Raw genomic sequence first — 23,963 nt, 5'->3', positions numbered from 1 at the left:
AAGCAATTGCAAATTTACATGTACACTTGGCTCATGTAGTCTTGGCTTAAAATAGACTTAGCTTAAAATAGCATTTTTTATACTTTCAAGACCCATAATCCAGGCATGCATGGGCAAATCTGGCTGGTTTTCAAAAGGAACCAAGTTCTAATGGACATCTAAATACTGTACAAGTTTCATCGAGATACAATCAAAACTAAAGACTGTATCGTGTTCACGAGCTAGTGTTTACACAATAGCATTTTTTATACTATCAAGGGCCATAATCTAGGCATGCATGGTCGGATCTGGCTGGTTTTCAAAAGGAACAGAGCTTTAATGGATATCTAGATACTGTACAAAGGTTTCATCGAGATACAATCAAAACTAAAGACTGTATCGTGTTCACAAGCTAGTGTTTACACAACAGCATTTTTTATACTATCAAGGGCCATAATCTAGGCATGCATGGGCGGATCTGGCTGGTTTTCGAAAGGAACCGAGCTCTAATGGATATCTAGATACTGTACAAGTTTCATCGAGATACCATCAAAACTGAAGACTGTATCGTGTTCACAAGCTAGTGTTTACACAATAGCATTTTTATATACTATCAAGGGCCATAATCTAGGCATCCATGGTCGGATCTGGCTGGTTTTCGAAACAAACCGAGCTTTAATGGATATCTAGATACTGTACAAGTTTCATCGAGATACAATCAAAACTGAAGACTGTATCGTGTTCACAAGCTAGTGTTTACACAATAGCATTTTTATATACTATCAAGGGCCATAATCTAGCCATGCATGGGCGGATCTGGCTGGTTTTCGAAAGGGACCGAGCTCTAATGGATATCTAGATACTGTACAAGTTTCATCGAGATACAATCAAAACTGAAGACTGTATCATGTTCACAACCAATTGTTTACACAATAGCTTTTTTTTATACTATCAAGGGCCATAATCTAGGCATGCATGGGCGGATCTGGCTGGTTTACAGACGCACGAACGCACCGAGGAACATACTACGTACACATTACCATCGCATAAGCTCTTCTGGCCTTTGGCCAGTAGAGCTAAAAATAGCCAACAAATGAATGTGAGAAGGCTAGATGTTTTATCAAAGTTTGAAGATGCAAAAGGAAGTTTCTTAATTGCTGGTTACTGCAAGTTTGGTTTTCAGGTTGGTGGTATAATGTGTAAAACTTGAGTTTTTTTAGATATAATTTACGTGATGCCAAAATGAAGGGTTTCTCTCCTGTCCTCATCAGAAGTTATTGCAAGGCATCAAGTTTTGTATACTTTTCAATGATAAAACTCTTCCCCCTCAATGATGATATGAAGGGCCTCACCTCAGGGTGAAAGGAAAGACTTGCAGAGCCTCACCTAACAAAAGACATAAATAAAGGACAAGCGTTCCAGGGCGTCACATTGGATGAAGGACAAGCCTTCCAGGGCCTCACCTTCAGGTAGAAGACAGGCCTTGCAGGGCCTGACATTGGATGGAGGACAAGCCTTCCAGGGTCTCACATTGGATGGAGGACAAGCCTTCCAAGGCCTCACCTAACAGCACACATTGGATGAAGGACAAGCCTAGCAGGGCCTCACATTGGATGACGGACAAGCTTTGCAGGGCCCCACATTTGGATGAAGGGCAAGCCTTCAAATGCGTCACCTTGGAGGATAGGCAAACCCTGCAGGGTCTCAGCTAATAGCGAACAGTGATGAAGGGTAAACATTGCAGGGCCTCACCTAATAGCTGACATGGGTGAAGAACAAACCCTGCAGGGCCTCACCTTAAAGAGGACTTGGGTGAAGAACAAACAATGCAGAGCCTCACCTACAGACATTGGTGAAGAACAAACCCAGCAGGGCCCGACCTAATAGTGGTCATGGGTGATGAACAAGCCCTGCAGGGCCTCACCTAATAAAGGACATGGGTGAAGAACAAGCTCTGCAGGGCCTCACCTAATAAAGGACATGGGTGAAGAACAAACCCAGCAGGGCCTCACCTAATAGTGGACACATGGTGAAGAGCAAACCCTGCAGGGCCTCACCTAATAGCGGACATGGGTGATGAACAAGCCCTGCAGAGCCTCACCTTATAGAGGACATGGGTGAAGAACAAATCCTGCAGGGCCTCACCTAATAGCGGACATGGTGAAGAGAAAACCCTGCAGGGCCTCACCTAATAGCGGACATGGATGATGAACAAGCCCTGCAGAGCCTCAGCTTATAGAGGACATGGGTGAAGAACAAATCCTGCAGGGCCTCACCTAATAGCGGACATGGGTGATGAATAAACCCAGCAGGGCCTCACCTAATAGCGGACATGGGTGATGAACAAGCCCTGCAGGGCCTCACCTAATAAAGGACATGGGTGAAGAACAAACCCAGCAGGGCCTCACCTAATAGTGGACACATGGTGAAGAGCAAACCCTGCAGGGCCTCACCTAATAGCAGACATGGGTGATGAACAAGCCCTGCAGAGCCTCACCTTATAGAGGACATGGGTGAAGAACAAATCCTGCAGGGCCTCACCTTATAGCGGACATGGGTGATGAATAAACCCAGCAGGGCCTCACCTAATAGCGGACATGGGTGATGAACAAACTAAGCAGGGCCTCACCTAATAGCGGACATGGGTGATGAACAATCCCTGCGGGGCCTCACCTAATAGCGGACATGGGTGATGAACAATCCCTGTGGGGCCTCACCTAATAGCGGACATGGGTGATGAATAAACCCAGCAGGGCCTCACCTAATAGCGGACATGGGTGGTGAACAAACCCAGCAGGGCCTCACCTAATAGCGGACATGGGTGATGAACAATCCCTGCGGGGCCTCACCTAATAGCGGACATGGGTGATGAACAATCCCTGCGGGGCCTCACCTAATAGCGGACATGGGTGATGAACAATCCCTGCGGGGCCTTACCTATTAGCGGACATGGGTGATGAACAATCCCTGCGGGGCCTCGCCTAATAGCGGACATGGGTGATGAACAATCCCTGCGGGGCCTCACCTAATAGCGGACATGGGTGATGAACAATCCCTGTGGGGCCTCACCTAATAGCGGACATGGGTGATGAATAAACCCAGCAGGGCCTCACCTAATAGCGGACATGGGTGGTGAACAAACCCAGCAGGGCCTCACCTAATAGCGGACATGGGTGATGAACAATCCCTGCGGGGCCTCACCTAATAGCGGACATGGGTGATGAACAATCCCTGCGGGGCCTTACCTATTAGCGGACATGGGTGCTGAACAATCCCTGCGGGGCCTCACCTAATAGCGGACATGGGTGATGAACAATCCCTGCGGGGCCTCACCTAATAGAGGACATGGGTGATGAATAATCCCTGCGGGGCCTCACCTAATAGCGGACATGGGTGATGAACAATCCCTGCGGGGCCTCACCTAATAGCAGACATGGGTGATGAACAATCCTTGCGGGGCCTCACCTAATAGCGGACACATGGTGAAGAGCAAACCCTGCAGGGCCTCACCTAATAGCGAAAACCTGCACAGCCTCACCTAATAGCAGACATGGATGAAGGATAACCCTTACAGGGCCTCACATTGAATGAAGGACAAGCCTTTCATGGCCTCACCTTGGGGTGAAGTACAACCATTGCAGGGCTTCACCATAAAGCAGACATGGATGAAGGATAACCCTTACAGGGCCTCACATTGGATGAAGGACAAGCCTTTCATGGTCTCACCTTGGGGTGAAGGACAACCATTGCAGGGCCTCACCATAAAGCATACATGGAAGAAGGATAAACCTTGCAGGGTCTCACCTGATTGGAAATGTTGGATCATATTCAAACTCCAGAAGGGCCTCAGGGTAGCCAATCTGCACCAACTGTTCCTTGATAAGTTTAAAACCCAGGGCCTCATAGTCGGGAGATTTGTACACTGAAATGAGAATAATATTGAATCAAGGGAAATCAACTTAAAATAACTTTTGCTTACTCCTTAAAGGATAGATTTTTTTCGAATAGACAGTCTGCTTTTCCACTGAACATATATGTTTGCAGAAAAATGATTATCTTAGAAAAACTGTCTGGAAGGCAGTTTATTGAATAGCAGCCTTATGTGAGTGTTTGAATATACACCAAAAAGACTATCAACCAGATAATTGACAAAAGTTTCTCCATAGAAAATTGCATGTACAGAAGCCTAGCTGGTGTGGTATATATTGAATTCACACTACCATGCATCATGTCTGTTATACAAAGAAAACATAATATCAGTATCTATATAAAAGATAAGATATAAAGATAGAAGATATAAAGATAAAGTTTATATTCAATCTTGGGATGAAATTGAAATAATAAATCACTTGTAAATCACAATACATAAGTAACATAGGAAATTAATCAAATCAGTAACGAAGTTTGTACTGCAAATAAAGCCTAAGTCGAACGCTAAGTTCATCAATATACATGTTTGAACATGTCTAAAATATGCCATGCATGTAGTTAAAGAAACATTGACAGGTGTTGACATTTTTCTGAAACACTTCATAATTTTGACTGTTTTTTTTCAGCCATTTAATATGATACATAAATCTGACAAGCTAATTTTTTAGACAGCTGAAAGTAAAAAAATCCAAGTAACCCAAGTAACAGTATCCTCTCTCAATCCCCTTTTGACCCCTTTTCCTTCAGCCACAGGAAGCATGGAGTCTGGCAGGGGTCAGATTCAGCCCCTTGTCTGTTTTTAAGGAAATTGGGCCACTAAACATTGACCACAATAAAACACAAAACATAATGGTGTTTACTCCATGAAAGACTGTTTCTCCATGAAAGACTGTTTTAACCTTCTGAATTTATACTTTAAGATAAAACAATATTGAAGCAAGCCTTAATACTGAGAAGAAAGGCAAAACTAACTCATGTGCCTTCAACTCTCATTGCATGGTGGGTCATTATTGCAACAAACCTCACAAAATATCTCTATTACCTAATGCAGGCTGGGTTGAAATGTGCCACCAGCTAATGACCAGGTGACAGTTGTGGACATCCAATGTCCCCTCAATGTCATGAGAAATGAAATGTGTATAAAACTGATGTCCATTTCCGGTCTCCCACAAGAGAAAGGCTAAGGATATAAACAATACTCCCAGGCTTGGCAGGATGTATTTTATACAGCAATTTGTCTGTGTGAAAAATGATTGTAATTTATGGTCAACCATTAGCTCTGTATTAGCCCTTTTTGCCATCCCAGTTGGCCTATTACCTTGCTGTGTTGGTTGGTGATAATGGTTGGTGAATTGCTCTTTTAGTAGCTGTGTTAGGCTGGTAATTGCCTTAAATTTGGTAATGAAATTGTGTCATCTGTGGCTTAATAGGCCTCAATCCTTCATAAAAATGACAAGTTGATTCTCAGGATTAGATCACTTACAGCTCCTCAGTGTTTCTTTATGAAAGTTGGCACAGACATGTGACAAGTGAAACATCATCAAAACGAATTAGCCCCATCTCCAAGCTATTGAATAAAAACAGAAATATTCTATATATAATTATGTGAATTTATTAGAAAAACGGATTGATGTGTATAAAGAATATACAATTTATAATGGTTAGGTTACCATAACCTGCTAATGAGCAACAGAATATCATAAAAACAAATATGAAACTGCCATAGATCTTATTTTCTCTGACAATGTGACACATAATGAAGGGAAAATCAGGAAAATGTGTGAAATAATGGCTGTGAAGAAAATAAGACACCACAGCAATCAATCTTTCTTCTGTCAATTTTCTAGGGAATAGATTTTTTTTCAGTGTTTCCAGTATTGTACAATCGGATCTGCATGCATGCAAATTGGGGATTTTGAGAGGAAATCATTAGAATTATCTGTTGTTACATGTATTAACTGAGAAACTGAAAAATACCACAATTATCTCATGATTTTTTGACTACCTCAACAGTACAGATGGCTCAAGTTCTGGTTGAACTAAATGGTTTTCTCTTTATTCTTCAAATGCTCTCCCAGCATTTCAATATTTTCTTACACCCAAAAGGCCATCATGGGTCCATCCACTTTAGAGGTTCCCATGTTTCTGCATGAGAGCCAACTATAACAAACCTTGGTCAACTTAAAACAAACCTTGAACATTACTGTCAAAACAGGAAACAATTTACAGGCTCAACTGGAGTGAAAATTGCCTCGACCACTTTCAAACTACAATCTAAGGTCAAGGGCCACTCCTTTTTCAAAACTGACCCCTACGAGGTATTAAAATTATCATGAAAGTTATGGCCACAGGTCCATTTTGCTTGACCACCGGAAAACAAGGGAGGAAGTGCCCCTACTTAGACCCAGGCTGTTACAACTCATTTGAATTGATGTGCAAATACTATTTTCAAAAGCTTTATGGGGTGTGAACAAGTTTAAATGATAAAACTGACCAATTTATCATAATTCACTTTGATGTGAGTTTTGGTGAAAATGAGTGGACACAGCACTGGGATTTAAGAGATCAACCACTGCCAATTCCATTTCCTGCAGCCAAAAGGACTTCAAAGACCTTTTTTGTTTTGAAAACATTTCCTACATTTCCTGTCTGTTATAGCTTCCTCAAACTGATGTATGTTTTTTGTTCTAAATTTGTTAACATCAATCACTAATAACATTTTTTTAATTGTGGGCTCTTCAAATCTTCCTCAGGTACTAATATATACAGAACAAGATGTTATTTCTTTGAGGAGAGAGTTGTAGCAGGAATTCAAGACTGGCGCTGTTCTTTAAAATCTACTGAAGAAGTACATTAAAATACTGCCTCCTAAATCTGATATGTAATCTTAATATAAATAGCGAATACGTCTACATAGCATGCTTTTGACATAATATCGAGGCACTAAATGAAAAACCAGAATATACATTTTGTCACAAAATCTTTTTTAATTGTCTTGAATATGCTCATTTCCGTGCTTCTTTTGAGAAAACAACCACTTCTCTGTAGCCTATCAGAAAGCAAAAAAATCAAAATGATACAAGGCTGTAAAAGCATTGGATGAATGAAATCCCTGTATTTTCAGACTTAGTGCAAGACAGTTTCAATTCTGTGTAAAATTGCTTGAGCAATATCAGTTTTGTACGAACCCTCAACATTATGCAAAATGCATTTTGGCATCTAATGGTTTTTCATTCGGTGCCATCAATATCTTAAACTTTCCATATTTTTCCTTTGACCTACTCGCTATGAACAAGTATCTTGTGATGAATTTGTGTCATCTATGACTTATAAATAGATATTTTTCATAAAAATAACAAATAAATTCTTAGGCTTTGATCACTAATAGCTCAAACTAGTTACTTTAAAATGTCAGCAATAAAATGTTTTGTATTTTAATGTAGCCTTCCCGTAATAGAATTTGCTAACAATGCAATATTCTAGCCCATCCAACATTCAGACTATTCTATCCTCATTATAAAGGAGAAAAAAATAGTTCAACATGAGAATGTCGAGCCCCCTGAGGCCTGAGAGGAATCCATCAGGATGGAATTCAAGCAGGGAGTAAAGGACATTATTATCTAAGTCATTTAACACTTCTGAAATCAAGCTCAGAGAAAAATGGAAATCCTGAACGTACCAAGTCTAAAAAGAAAGGTTTTAATTTTAATGAATTATTATGTTTAACTTATTTGACTTTACCGTTTAGCGCAAGTATACGAGTTTGGCCGACTTTACCGTTTAGCGCATGTATACGAGTTTGGCCGACTTACCTTATGAGCAAAACAAAAATAGCATATATTATTTGTGTACAGATAAAAAAAATAGCCTTTATAAATGGGGGTTTTCAATTAAAACTGCACTGTCACAGTTTCGCCATTTTCAATGTTTTTGTCACAGAATCAGCTGATTTTGGCATCTGAAGGCCTCACTGAAGAACAGATCTCAATTGTATGGAAAACTGCCGAAAATGTCATTTTTTTTAAAGAGAAAGTATTGATTTTAGCCATAAAACATAATTTTTCAAAAGTAAATAGGAAAACGGTGATCTACTCTTCTGTCACCAGTCTTATGTCACTCAGGTTTACAGACATTTACTCAAAAATTGGATCATTCCAAGACAAAAAGGGGTCAAAAGGATCAATCTGTGAGAGTGCAGCTTTAATGACAATGTGGCAACAAATTCCCAGTTAAAAATAGTGTCAAAATATTGCTAGTATTTTTTTTTTTCCAATATTTTGTAATACAGCTTACAATTCTGCATATTTGTAATGGTTTCTTTATTATAATGGGGGGGGGGGAGTCATTCTTTACAAGGCCAAAACGCTTAAAACTAAAAATAAATCGCCTTGACTTATTTTTTGACATTTGTTTTTATTTCTTCTTTAATCAATATCAGAATTAAAAGCATATTTGACAGTATAAACATTGCCAGACAAAGTATTATTGTTGCGTTGTGTTTTTTTAGCATTATACTCAGTCATTGTCTGTTTTAATTTTTGACATATTTTTTCTCCAATTTTGGGACATGAATCTATTACGGAAACACAGTCATATTGTCTGTTTTGAGGCGGCCATGAATAAAAACACTCTTTTTTTTAAGTCTTTCTTTATCAATTCAATTTTTAATGCAATGGAACGCAAAAATGTTTTGCACAAATTCCAAACAGATATTGTTACCATGGTCTGTCATGGAAAATCCTTAGTTATGTCATAGATATGAAGTTTGGTGGCAGTTTGCGTATGGTTGTCGAGTACAAAAAAAAAGAATCCTTTCAAATCCCATAATCTTTCCTTGGCATTGAAATTATGTAGGATTTAAGACTAAAATCTTCTATAGCGATAGCCACAATTTATTTCATCTTTCAAATAATGTATCATGGCGTTTAAATCTTTTGTGTAAAGATGCAAATTTCAATATTACCCAATACCCGCAAAAGCTAGAAAAATCTTGTTCGTAAGCCATAACTGTCAACAAATAAAATAACAGGGCAAATTTGAATAAGCCTTTCCTCACATCCTGTTTTTTTAAGATTTTTATTAGATTATCAGATGAAAAAAAAATGTGAATTTTTTTTAATCAGACTTTATGGCTTGGGAAGCTTTTAAATTGAACTTAAGTAAATAGTTTAAATGGCTGTCATCGTTCATTAGCGCGTAACTTAAAGCAATGTAAATAGCCTTAATATGTGTGTGAAATCAGTCTAACAGTCTTAACATATTCATGTAGACACTGAAACGGTTTTAAAATTATCTAAAAAATAATGAATAGATATGATATAATCTGCCCTTCGGGTCTTTATGGTAATGTTAATAGGAAATAGCACAGGTTTTTTATCACGTAGTGACAATTTCATTAAACGCTGTGATGTCATCTGTTAAGCAATGTTAATCCATTGATAGCAAGAAAGGGTAGCGTTACTCAATCTGGTGTCATGTCGGTGCATATAATGTCCTTAAATCATGCTGACATATATAGAGTTGGAATAAAACACTTTAGAAATGAGGCAGGGGCGTAGACCAGCTTACAATGATGAGTAGGCTGATTGAGGGTTTTGAAGTATTATTAGGTGGATTTTTGGAGGTGCATCTTTGTGTATATTTCCTACCTGAAATATAGGTTCAAATACACCAATTTCCTTACATTTTAAATAACAATCTTAAATATACCAGTATAAGTGATTTTTGCTTTTATGACTTTTCAGAAAAAAAGTGAAGGCCAATTGGCCTATATGGCCTATAGGAAGTGTAACGCTCCTTCAAAGTGTCATTTAACAGTTCAATTGTCCAATAAAGAGATTATATTTCATCAGTCAATAAAAGCACATCCCTGATGGTTATATAACTCAATGGACTACTTTGACCACCTCTGACAAACTACTTGGAGTGACCAGGTGGATAGAAAATCCCAGTCCAAACATGAAGCTGGTTGTCACTTCACCATTCAATTGACCAATAAAGGCATTATATTTCACCAATAAATACCCTAATAGCACATAACTGGTTGTATAACTCAATGGATTACTTTGACCACCTCTGACAAAGACCAGGTCACAATTCCTCAAGCGTATCTCACTTTAAGTTTAGCAATATTACTTACTGTTACATATTAAAAAGTATGATTTTATGAAAAAACAAGTAGTTTATCTTATTTTAATATCTCAAATATTATTTCCTTTAAAAGCCACAAAAACTCTTTAACAAGAGAATATTATACAATTTATACCAACCCCAAAATAGATTACTGAGCCTGATCCTGTTATAATCCTGATCTTGGGACTTAAGATGTTTTGAACTGGGGCCGGGAGGAGATGGATTTCCATACATATCACTTTTATTGATTTGTGTCTGATAATTTTCATAAAGATGATAAATAAAATGTTTTGTACCAAACAATGCTGTTGGTATGTTTCAGTGAGTGGTATTTCAATTTAAAGATCTGCGGTGCTAGACACATTACAATTCTCATACGAGCAAGATGCAGCATCGCCGACAATAATGACTTTATTAATCCTTTCCATTTAACAAAAAAATAAGTAGTCAGTAGGTTTTTGGTATATTACTTAAATCAAGTTAAAATCCTAACAGAATTGAAAATTTGTACAGTGCTAGTACAATGTACGTTGTTCCATCGCATGATGCAGATCCAAACAGCATTATTCCTCAATTAAAATTGTAACCCTTGTGGATTTTTAGCTTTGATGACGTGTTGAGATGTGGAGATATCGTGGATAATTTGTGATTAATAGTTGTTTTATGTCCCATGACATGAAAAGCAGCACATAAAAAGTTGTATTGTTTATATTTTAATGGTCAAGACTGATTTTACCCAGCTGAGGCCACAGGCAACTATTTAAAGTAAGCCAGGGGCAGCTGTTGGGATCTGCATCAAATTTTCAAGTCTCTGTGTCAGTTCCACATTGATTTCTAATTTGCAAAAAGAGAAGCTAGACATCTATAGTACAGTTCTAAATTGGTAGATGTATGTGTCCTCGAATAAAATGCTTGAGAACAGTGATGCCAATATGGTAACTGTCGGCCGACAGAGATCACTGGATATAAATGAACATTTTAAAACAATATTGATTTTGGGCAGCTAGGTTATATAGGGTATGCAATTGGAAATCGATCAGGTTTCCAGACAAATCCAATCTGCACACAAACATCAATTCTGCATCTCTTGTCATTGACTCAAGTATGATGAATAACGAGAGAACCACCATGCCTTTCCATTTTCTCACTTTATCAAGGGACATAACTCACCAAGTATTAAGCTAAGGTTACATGCTAATAGAATGTGCAGCGCTATCATGAACATATATACCAAGTTCAAAGCTAAAACCTCAACAGTTTTCAGTGCTGCAGCCAGGGTTTGAAAATTTCAGGGTGCTAGGCCAAAAGTCACTTTTGATGCGCACTGAATGAGCCTTAATGGGGCACTTGCATGGGTCAATGTTTGATTCTTATTGTGTATGTGTTGTAACTACTTTCAATTATAAAAGTTTGTTATAAATACCAAAGCTGTTATCTTTACTTATTATGTATATTTATTGTTCTCATACTTAAATATTTCCGAAAATTGACTTGACAATATGTCCAAAATAAATATAAAAAAACTCATAATCATCAAAGGCAGCTCTGGGAAACAAAAGTACACAGGGTGCATATTACATATTAGGCAGCAGAGCACTCCCCCCTACTATTAAGACCAGTAGCTGGAGCACTGCAGTTTTAAATACCAAGTTCAAAGTTTACATCTTTACAGTTTTGTATACCAGTTCAAAGTTAATATCTTAACAATTTTCAATCCTGGCCAACAAAAGTTTTTGCATGATGATATCACATCAAGGCTACAAAAAAACCTTAACTGTTTCTTCAAAAAAAGACAGGCACTAAATCTAAGTTGAGTGTAAGCAAAGAAACCTTTAAATGAACTAAAGAATGACGACAAAGGATGTGAAGTGAGGATACAGCTGAAAGAGGAGCAATAAACTCATCAAGCAATCATAATTTACAGTAAACCGTCCACCTTAGCACAATAACTCAGCTTCAGGACATGGACACAAGAATTTCCCACCATTTATAATGACGTCTGCCTGTAAGGGGCGATTCCCACATATCATGGTATGAGCAGGAAAAAGGCTTTAATTCACTCACACAAATGTATCAAAATAATTAGAAATGAGCAAGAAAAACATCGTATGAAATTGAGCGTAACACGGTAATGGCCTATGGACAGACATCAAGGTGACATTGGTCATTTCACAAGCCGGAGGTGTCCCATACGTCTCTATACATGTACAAAACCCTAGGGGCTTCCCTTAGATCTCGGATCGCTGACCCCCTAATCCATCACCCCTCGTTGGCTTCCGTCCATTCCCTTATTTGTGTCCGTTCGCGGGTGTTTTAATTTAGGATGTAGTTTAAATCGAAGGGGTGGGGAACTGGTATTGTTGATGAATAGAAATATGCGAATGAAGATGTATTAACTTAACCATGACCCTGAGCAATTTATCATGTTTCAATTACTTTTATTGAGGATTCTGATGGGCTGTTTATTTTTATTGAATTGTTTGGAATTTTAATTTGCATTTACAAGGAATAAAACGAGGGAAAAAAACTTGCTAGATAATTGAATATGCTTCAGCCAAGTCCATCAAAAACTCATTAAGTTTTTATAGGTAAATTAATGCAAAATATGAAGCTGCAAAGATTTGCACAAAGATTTTATGAACTCGTCTTTAAGAACAGTAGAATTAATTTATCCAAATTTTAAATCAAAATGCTTGAAACAAACACATATAGTTATGATTTTAATATTGAAGTTAATCGCACAAATCGATCATCTTAATATAGGTAAAATGACAACTTCTCTGATCAACTTCTCACTAATTGGCTTGCGATTACTTATATGTATCTCAATACCATTAATAACTGCTGCAACATTCCTAATTAGGCTAATACCTGCACGCATCATGTCATAAATCCGCTGGAACACAGGCACACAGGCCGCAGGTGACAGGTTTTAGAACATGATATGTGCTGGGATTAAGCAATATAGCATGTTAGAATGCTAGCTCGTTTTTTGAAGGGATGTCAGCATCAACACCAATGATGGTCCTGAAGGAAATACCGATTACAAGTGATGTTCATTACATAAGAGAAAGTAATTAGTATGATATAGTGAACATTAGGGTTGTAATATAGTTGTGCTAATTGAAGCTACTTGATTTTTAATATGAGCTATAGATGGCAACTCTCCTTAGGTTGAATTTAGTCTTTCTCAATTTAATAGTGGTATGTGACCTGAACTGTCACATGCAGGCCTCGTGACTAACTCAAACATTCTCAACAACTGCTCACATGCCAACTGCTATTATTTTTTTAAAGTTAAGCAAGAGGCTAAACATTTTTTTGCTTTTTGATTTGTAACATGTGTCAGTGTGATGGTTTTTGCTAATCAGTTGAAAACAACACCAAGGCCATGCCGAATGAACAAGGAAAAAATAAACTATAAGAAAAAAATCAAACTGACCTGCTAGGGTGTAGTCCATGTCGAATCCAAAGAACTTGACCTTCTCCAGCATGAGGCTGCGGTTGACGAACACTCTGGAAATTGGAGAAATTTCATTTTTAGTGGAACTGCAACTAAACCTACGCCCAAATGACATGTTTTGTTTTTCAAAAAATATGTCTTTGTAGCTTCCGAAATCATGAAATTAGGTCACACGTATTTCCACCGTTTTTTATGGGCCTCAACTCAAACTTCGCCAACGTGTTTTGGTTCTCCTCATTTACTGTCTGTGGCTTGTAATTCTTAAAATAGTTCTGTTAATTTTCTCGGTTATATAACACACTTTATGATGACACCTACACATGAATATTTAGATTGTCATTTTTTTTATACAAATACCACACTGGAATAACCACCAATTTCTCCTTCAACATTGCCAGTCCATATTCCCGGAGTATTGTTTAAGTCAGTCTGCAATTCTCATTGTCCCAAAATGTCACTTGAAATCCAATATTTTTCCAGACAAGGATAAATAATGTTAAACATTACAATTGTATATAATTATGCTAGAAGATAATCTTTAAGGTGTCCAATGTCAAGGTCACATAAAATGATGGTAAGATGTTACTGTCATGGCTAATAAATACTTCCATAATAAGACACCTTCCCTTTGAAAGACAATAATGGAATCTGAGACGTGCGTTAATTGAATTCCCTTGCACAAATATGGCAATATTTTCTTTTATTACATCTCACGCCAATAACAAATAAATCCTATATATTTCTTCCCAAGCTGATGCACGACAGTTCACAATATCACAGACTAAACGTATAGAGCCATAACTGCCAATGGTCCAATATTACCGTTAGAGTGCTTTTTCGCAACAATGAATATAGAATGGTTTGGAATCAAATAATGTTCTTCAACATTGTGCATCATACACATTTCAAATATGGTCGGCATAATCAAATATGGTCGGCATACCACACAGATTTAAGTCAAGTTATAAAAATATATCTATCAGCTTAATGTATTAACATTTGAGCTTTTCATTCAGAGAAAACTAAAGGCACTTGAACATCATATAAGATTTCCTTCCTTCCTTTTCTACTGTAAAATTCTGACGGTGTAATTCCGATCAATACTTTTCGCCTCTTCAAATTGGCGACAATTTTATATCTGTACTACATGGGTAAAAGGACACATCATATAATGAAAACAGTTGTACATTAAATACCAGAGTTTTGATTAATTAAAAAGTGTTACATATTTGTCTTAAAGTGTTTCATATTAATTAATAAGAGCTTTTGGCTTAATACAATTGTTTTGCAATGAAACAAAAATGTATTTAGCTGACAGTCATCAAGATATAGAAACATCTGCTGTCCCAGACGTCTTAGGGGTACCAGGCTTGAGTCCAACACTTGGTGATTCAGACAATATTCTTAATTTATTCCTTTTAATAATTTAGCAATATGTTATGGCAAACATAGCCAAAAATTGTATTTGCATCAGCTGAGGGACATGTTTTTGAGTGTGCACCCCCCACCCCACCCCTTAAGACTAAACATTGCTTCATTTGCCACCCAAAACCTGCATACACAAAACATTAATCACGTTTGAGAGTCTGTGTAACAAATAATGCTTGAGTTTTATTTTCTGCATACAGCCCCTAGAGTTTCAATTACTCCAGTACCTTTAAACACCCTTGAATACTGCATACCAAAGGGGGCGTGTGGGGGGGGGGGGCTGCTGAGGGGGATTGCACCCTCCCTTCTTTCCTTCTGGATTTTTAAAAAAAAAAGTCCAAAGTTTAAAGAAATCTTCCAAAATAGGTTTATTGAGTGAGTCTGGTGATCCCTTCTCAGCCAAGATTACAGTCAGAGCCTTATATAACGAAGATCAATATCCGGCTCTAACGGTACATGATTACCATGTCTGGAAAATATACCATCAGTTTGTCTGTATTAGTTTACAAGCATGTGCATTTCAATTTATTTTCAATTGTTTTGTGGGTGCAATGAGATTTTTAGAAGTATATTATTAATCTTGTCTTGACTTTATTAAAACCTTAATTGTAACACTGACCTATATAATACCACAATAGAAAACAAATTTGCCACCATCTTTCACATAATTCGGAGGAAATAACAGAATAAAGTAACAATTAAAATGCCTCTATGACATTTTTACCAGAAGATTGATACTACCCTTGTGATTTTCTTGAAAAAAGAATTACAGTGCAACAAAATTTCAGCATCAGTTGACATGTCTCTAAGCCCTTGGAGAATTCCAACTTTCACCAAGACGTATTTCCAACTTCCACTAAGATAACATTTGATTTTTTTTCACCAAAACATAAGTTAAATTTATCATTAAAGCATAGACAATATTTGTTCGTTTTGTTTGTGTAAGATTGTTATATATTTCACTGAGTAAGCACCAAAACCTATATACAGTTGAACCTCGTTGACTCGAACTCCCAGGGACCAGCCAGAATACCTCGAGTCTTGAAAAATTCCAGCTAAGCGGATATGCTTACATTGAGGTTAAACATATGGGACCTTTACATCCAATTTGAGCCAACAAGAAATTCGAGCCAAGCGAATTCGAGCCAACCAGTTTCGACAGTATATATATATATATATATATATGAAATTTTATGGAAAAACATTTTTAACCTTTTTAACCATAAGGGTATTTTCTTAGCATTATTTATTATTTTTAACCAATCATTTGATGACATTGTTCTTGGCCATTCTCAGATATTTTTCGGCGTAGGCGATTGTCTCGCCAAACTTAAATAGATTTTTGATTATTTGTACAGTGATTTCAGGAATTCAAGGTTATTCCTTTGTGACTTTATTACCCCTGTTTTTTATTTGTTATATGGACTAACGATAACAGGGCGGCGACCTTTAGACAGGTGTTATTTCGGGTGCAAAGTGGACATTGTATAACACATTCTCTCACACAGCAGCGCTCTCGCGATTCCTTTGTGATTTAAAGAGATGCAAGATGGCGGCGCCCATCTCAGAAAATTGTAAAATACAAATCTTGGTTTTCCCTTTGTCCATACAAGTTTGCCTTAGACTGGTTTCGTTCTACCTAACCTTGGTCAATATATATTAAAATATAATTATATATCACTAGTGGCATTACTGTAGGCCAAAAGTGAAGTATTTACATTTAGTGTTCATGAGTTGAAATATATTGCAATCTTACACTGAAACCAACAATTCTTCTTTTAATTATAATATTATGCCTAAAAAGGATATTCAACGACATTAAATTGCAGATTTTCAGAAAAGAGGGCTGTATGTAGATATAACATCATTTCAGAAATGATGTTGTTAAAATTGAGACCCAGGCCTGTGTATGCTGACTTTTTATTTGGAAGTGAGAGCAGGCTGAAATTTCAAAACAGTGAAAAATATTGAAATGGTGAAATAAGAATAAGGTAAGATTTTAATTCATGTCATCTAACTATTACTTTAACATACAATGATGTAAAACCTTCATGATTAAGAAGGGCAGAGTCAATAAGCGTAGGACTGATGTAGAATATAACATGTTTTCAGAAAGCCAAGTTAAATATTAAGACACCATGTCAAATAAGTGAAATTCTTCATGATTAAGGTCAAGTACCAATGTACTTATTGAGAGTCATTGTCAACTTCATTGACTACAGCAGCAACACATGGGTTATATCTCAAATCGAAAACAGAGAAAAATCTCTGCTCATTATTTATTATTGCCTATATGGATATTAAAGGGCTGATTGCTCCTGAAGGACCATGAAGTCACCAGGCAGTGACGTCCAATCAATAAACCATTATTACAAAATTAAGAGAAGCCCACATTCTCATATATGAATTTAGGCCATAAAAAGTCATGTTGAAATTAAACTTGATAGGAAACTATTTTTGTCTTTTTAGGTGGGAACAGCTGGTTGGGAAAAGCAGTTATAATAATAAAAGCGCTAATAGGGCTTATACCTTCAGGAAAGCAGCAACCAATGGAAAATGAAATGCAATAACATGATCTTTTAAGATTTGAAACTTATGATAATGTATTTAGAGTTTCTAGGAAATGTGTTTATTTAAATACAATCAGTATAAAAGTGTGGCATATATAACTCAGTTACGGTTTAACAAAGCAATTAATAATGCCTCTATTTTCAAGGAAATTTTAACTGAACAAAAAAGTCCACTCCTTTCAAAACAGAATGGCATGTAATTTCATTTAAACATCATGTACTTTCCTGCTTTCCCAATCAATACTGTTTCCACTAGAGAGAACCTGATTTACAACATTGCACTTGGAAACATGGGTGAAAATTAGTTCTTTAATTATTTACAATGACACTAATATGGGGAATATAATATCACACGATCTTTCTTAAATTCCTACAATTTGGAATTCCTGGTCTTGGTATATCAATGTTCTACTTAAAACTTTGGTCAAATTCTTGGACTACCTTGATATGACCTTGAGAACTGACCTTGAAAATGAAATTGGTCAAAAACTCAAGGTTACATGATTGTAAAATTTATATTGAATGATATTTCATGTTTCTTTTCAATCAGGGTTGTTACTAAAATATATTTATAACTTTTAGCTTAAAGACTGATTCTTTTGAAGTTATTACTTCTATTGTTAGAACCAAAAACATTCGCAACTGCTGGTCATTAACAAGAATATGAGGGCTCTGTGCAATATTCTCAACACTCATTGTGATAATTTCTAACAAAATGTTGTCAGGCCCAGTTGAGCAGTCATCAGCAAACTTGCTTTTCCTTTAAGCCTTTTATAGTTTGATCCTCAGCCTCAGCTTCAGCGTATGCAAGATGACTGGAGATCATCCAGACAGATAATGAGTTTCTCTAGGTTTATATGGTTTCCTCCACAATATTCCACCAGGGAGCATGATTGGGTTTGTAATGTGACAAAACAAAAAAATGTCTGTTTCATTTCCATATTTTTCCTCCTTTTGGATTGTGTACAGCGAAAGTTTCTAGATTCATATTTGTTGTCTGTTTAGCAGTCCGATTCCCAGCCTGGTTGCATGTGAGTTCAGTAAGTGGTCATCAAGTCAGATGAGTGGGTTTTCTCTGGGTACTCTGATTTCCCCCACAACACAAGACCACACTCTCACACAACATCATACCAATGAGAGTGACTTTGTATAAGTTATCAGAACTTTCTTCACAATCGTTATAAAATATATAATGTTTGAACTGAATTGGTAATAATGCCTGAAGGTTTTGTTTTAATAAAGCCATCTAGGTTTTATCATATTCAGACCATTTTTTTTCTCTCAAAATACTGCCCGAACTACCCTTTTATTTTTGTGGCACTAAAACCGTTAACAGACTCATTTTTTTTAGCCCTACTTATTAAATAATTGTTGTCAATTAAATAAGTTTAACAAACTTCTTACATGAATTCAAACATTGATAAATGGACCCAAAATACTTTGCATGACTATAGTTACCCATATATATTTGGATACTGGTACGTGTACAGGCTTGCGGAAAACTAATAATGAACCATCACTAAATTTTCGTTCATGATTTGATTCTTCATCTTATCGGATTGGTTCATTCAATAATAAAGGTAAGTTACCTCTTATCCGGTTCCCTCTTGAACATTCTGTAGCTGGTCGACATACCCCTACTTAGTCTTAAATCAGCAAAATCTAGCTTTGGTCTCATTTTGACATCCATTGCTGATCAATTTTCTCTTGCTCTTCTAGGACTGAGAATGCTTCCTGAAAAAAATAAATAACTTTAAGCTTTTGACATCTTAAGACAGTTCATCACATACTATACCAACAGAAATTTGTAAAGAAAGAAAAAACTAGTATGAACTAGGAGTACCCCCCATCACACTATATATATACAATTTGTTTTTGTCTAGATCAGACAAAAGGCCACAATTTAAATTTTTAAGTTTAATTTTTAAAGTTTTGTGGCAGAAAAGGGGAAAAAAGCTGAATCGAGGAAATTTGGTATCACTGATTACCCACAAAGCTTCGAAGAGATGCAATTTTGTGTATACATACATGTTCCTGCTAAATGTACAAAACACATAACTGTTTTAGAAGACCTGATTGCTTACTTATTCAGTCAATCTTGAAGATTTTTATTATTTACTGCAGCAGATAATCTTATGTTATAATTATGTTAGCACATCATGACATCAGTCTAAAATAATAGACATGTTATACGGGATTCTTCTAATCCCTAACCTCTAAACGGGTTTGTGCAAAAACAGGGGGGTTTTGTTAAAAATTGAAATTGTATTTGGAGAAGTATTTTATGTTTAAAATAGATAATAAAGGTTTATATTCATATTATACCATGTAAGTGCAAAGATATTTTTCACAAAATAAGCATTACATGCATTACAGCACAGGATTTACCTTTCCAATCAAACAAAACTTGACTGACACAGACAACAATTATGCTAAGCATAATAACTGGGCCATCTCCGGCAAGCTTCGAGATAGACCTCGTAAATACAATCATAACATCTCGGCCATGGCCGAAGTGTTCTGATTGGTGTAAAACAGTGAACCGCAGCCTTGCAGGTGCCCTTCATATATATCATATTGTTATGTTTTGACAGTATGGAATGAAGACAAACACATCAAACTCATTATAATTTGTGGGATAGGTTTTTTTTGTATACAAAACAAATATAAAATAACATATCTGGTAATATTTCTTGTTTTTGTGATATTGAATAGACGCTATATGCTTTAACCCGGAATCCCAATCAGAATAACTTCCCACTTTTGGTACAAAACAATTTGTACGTGAAGGATTTGCCATATCAAAAATTGTAAAATAAATCCATCATCGTACAATTATTTGGACATGACATGTATTGATTTATCCTGTTTATTTGTGATATATTATATATATCACAGATAAAGGGAGTAAAAATACATTCCTGAGCATTATTGTACTAATTTAATAATGATGTATATTCTCACAAAAATACAAATTCTTGAATATAATGTATTTGCAGGCATCTTTGTAAAGACTAATAAAACTATTAAAAGAAAAAGGAACCACCTGTTAATATATATTTGGCTGGCAAAGGGAAATCCAAACCCCAGTCTCCCACTTTACAGACAGAGATACTAACCACTATACTAACGAGGATGGTGAGAGCTAGCTTTTATAGTGACATGGTAGAGTGTCCACCAGCAGAGCAATGGGTCGAGGGTTCAATCCCAGACAGATGCACATAGCAATTACATTGTAGTGCAGTCCGGGATTTAATTATAGTAACTATCAACAGATACACAATTAATTTTGTATATTTGATAAGTTTAACATTTCAAAATGAATATCTTAATAAAACAAGAGCTGTCACAGTATGTGACGAATGCCCCCGAATGTGACATTGACCTACGAACAAGGTCAGTACATGAAAAGTTGATCCTGCCTTTACGTGTCAAATACATATGGCAAGTTATTTTAAATTGCCTCTGAACATAAAAAATACCACCCATACTTGACAACCTACACTGTTATGTCCTTATATTCAGAATTCCCTTGTGAATAAACACTTAGTGTATCTTTCACCTTAGAGGTAGGGACATGGGTCTTGCGCACGATACATCGTCTTCGTATGTGGAACACATGTAGAAAGTGATTTTAAAATCTGTCCATACAAGGGAAAGTAACAGCCCGGACACGACAACCTATACTCTATGTCCTTATATGCAGCACTCCATTGTGAATAAACACTAAGTGTGACCTTGACTTTTGAGGTAGGGACACGAGTCTTGCACGCGAAACGTTGTCTTGGTATGTGGAACACATGTGGCAAGTTATTTTAAAATCTGTCCATACAAGGGAAAGTTACAGCCCGGACACGACAACCTATACTCTATGTCATTATATGCAGCACTCCATTGTGAATAAACACTATGTGTGACCTTGACCTTTGAGGCAGGGACCAGGGTCTTGCACACGACACGTCGTCTTGGTATGTGGAACACATGTGGCAAGTTATTTTAAAATCTGTCCATACATGAGAAAGTTACAGCCCGGACACGACAACCTATACTCTATGTCCTTATATGCAGCACTCCATTGTGAATAACCACTAAGTGTGACCCTGACCTTTGAGGTAGGGACACGAGTCTTGCACGCGACACATCGTCTTGGTATGTGGTACACATGTGGCTACAAGAGAAAGTTACAGCCCGGACACGACAACCTATACTCTATGTCCTTATATGCAGCACTCCATTGTGAATAAACACTAAGTGTGACCTTGACTTTTGAGGTAGGGACACGAGTCTTGCACGCGAAACGTTGTCTTGGTATGTGGAACACATGTGGCAAGTTATTTTAAAATCTGTCCATACAAGGGAAAGTTACAGCCCGGACACGACAACCTATACTCTATGTCATTATATGCAGCACTCCATTGTGAATAAACACTATGTGTGACCTTGACCTTTGAGGCAGGGACCAGGGTCTTGCACACGACACGTCGTCTTGGTATGTGGAACACATGTGGCAAGTTATTTTAAAATCTGTCCATACATGAGAAAGTTACAGCCCGGACACGACAACCTATACTCTATGTCCTTATATGCAGCACTCCATTGTGAATAACCACTAAGTGTGACCCTGACCTTTGAGGTAGGGACACGAGTCTTGCACGCGACACATCGTCTTGGTATGTGGTACACATGTGGCTACAAGAGAAAGTTACAGCCCGGACACGACAACCTATACTCTATGTCCTTATATGCAGCACTCCATTGTGAATAAACACTAAGTGTGACCTTGACCTTTGAGGTAGGGACACGAGTCTTGCACGCGACACGTCGTCTTGGTATGTGGAACACATGTGGCAAGTTATTTTAAAATCTGTCCATACAAGGTTAAGTTACAGAGCCGGACGGATGGACAGACGGACGGTGCGATTTTAATATGCCCACCTTCGGAGGCATAAAAATACAGTAGAAATAACTATTCAAACACAGTTAATTTATGAACTGGTTTGAACTGGATTTGTTTATTTGGTCTGGTGTATGTTTACCACATTCCTATTTTCTTAGCCTGTTTATACAGATTATCATTAATATTTTTCACTTTAATAATTTATAATACTTCAATCATAAACATTTCATGATTAGCTGCATTTTTTTTTCGGGAGTAAAGGGCCAAAATAACACCGAATTTGGGCTTTGTTTACATTCTCCACCCACCTCAAATTTCTAAACCTGTAAACATTTTACAAATATACAGAAGTTTTTTCGTAATTCTGCACTATAAATTAATTTCTGTAGAAAGGGACATACATTAATGCCAATGAACAAACCTTAACTGCAGAGAATCTACCTTTAAATATCACAAACGTAATACTGACAAACAAAGATGGTTTTTCTACAACTTTCAGTATGACTTTCCTTGTTTCCAATTCTTCTTCCGGTTTAAAATTGAGAATACTTCATAGGTTTTTAAATTTAAATTGTTCAAACCCTGGCCTCTGTTTGTAAATAATACTGTAATATTATAAACTTGGCATGTTTATATCGTTCTCTTTGGACTCTTTACGATATGTCCTTTCAAAACGATCTTCAAAGATCAATATCCACTGAAGAGCTGTTATTGCTTTCAACGCGCATGCGCAGAAGATTCTGCACAGTGACAGATGGCGGGAAAGCAGCATCGCATATCTCACACGTTTGTGAATTTATTGTTTGGGGACTGATTAAGTTGGAAATTCAGACCACATGCCTAACACTTGTATGCATTTTTTGTTGCCGATCAATTAATAAATTGCTTTCATTGAGATCAGCCAAGGAAGTTTACGTCCCACATGTGATGTTTGCACGTGTACGTGATTTGACTCAAAAGTAAGGCCAGTTAATAAAAAATGTTAACTATTTTAATATTGTAAATGATTGAACTAAAACTATACTTGAACATGATAACAGTAGAATATTTTTAGGGTTAACAGGTGCGTAGCTAGGGTCAATTTGGGATTACGCAGATCGATGCCTTCGGGGCAGGGGCGTAGCAAGCCCTATTCATGTGGATTCATAATTATGTAGGGGGGTACGGGGGCATGCCCCCTCGGAAAAGTTTGAAAAAAATGGTGCAATCTTTTCCATTCTGGGCGTTCTGAGCTACTTTAGTACTGGAAAACAGTCCGTTCTGAGGTACTAAAGTACTAAAATGCATGTAGTCAAGTATGCGTACTGCAACTTAGGCTGATATTTTAGTCAGAATGATGTGGATTCAGTCATGTACTCGCATTATGCAGCTTAGTGCCTGCTTGGGTGTATATTAACCTCATCTCACTCTAACCCCCTTCAGTTTTTATTTAAAATTTAGAGGTTTTGGAATGACAAATACTTGGACCTGTCAAAATTTCATAACGCAACTGCATATTAACTTTTTGGGTACAGTCAGCCACGCGCCTGGCTAACTACAGTCTTATAATTGATGTTTTGTCAAA

The 23,963-nt window shown here is 37.0% G+C and overlaps 1 protein-coding gene across 5 annotated transcripts in view; it reads right to left on the bottom strand.

Moving 5' to 3' along the window:
* Positions 1-22,904, bottom strand: part of LOC128210381 (cytosolic purine 5'-nucleotidase-like) — an 81,232-nt gene extending 58,328 nt beyond the window's left edge. For all 5 annotated transcript variants that reach the window (XM_052914707.1, XM_052914710.1, XM_052914708.1 and 2 more), the window contains exons 1-4: positions 22,821-22,904; positions 19,092-19,236; positions 13,484-13,557; positions 3,784-3,901 (exon numbers count right to left, since the gene is read on the bottom strand). In XM_052914707.1, coding sequence (XP_052770667.1) covers positions 3,784-3,901; positions 13,484-13,557; positions 19,092-19,192 — 293 coding nt within the window. In that variant the 5' untranslated portion in view covers positions 19,193-19,236; positions 22,821-22,904. The remainder of the gene's footprint in view (positions 1-3,783; positions 3,902-13,483; positions 13,558-19,091; positions 19,237-22,820) is intronic.
* Between the last annotated feature and the right edge of the window lie 1,059 nt (positions 22,905-23,963).

The sequence above is a fragment of the Mya arenaria genome, chromosome 12 (genome assembly GCF_026914265.1).
Source record: "Mya arenaria isolate MELC-2E11 chromosome 12, ASM2691426v1".
Classification (NCBI taxonomy): domain Eukaryota; kingdom Metazoa; phylum Mollusca; class Bivalvia; order Myida; family Myidae; genus Mya; species Mya arenaria.
The sequence above is the reverse complement of the archived record's forward strand: the minus strand, read 5'-3'. Positions and strand labels throughout refer to the sequence as shown.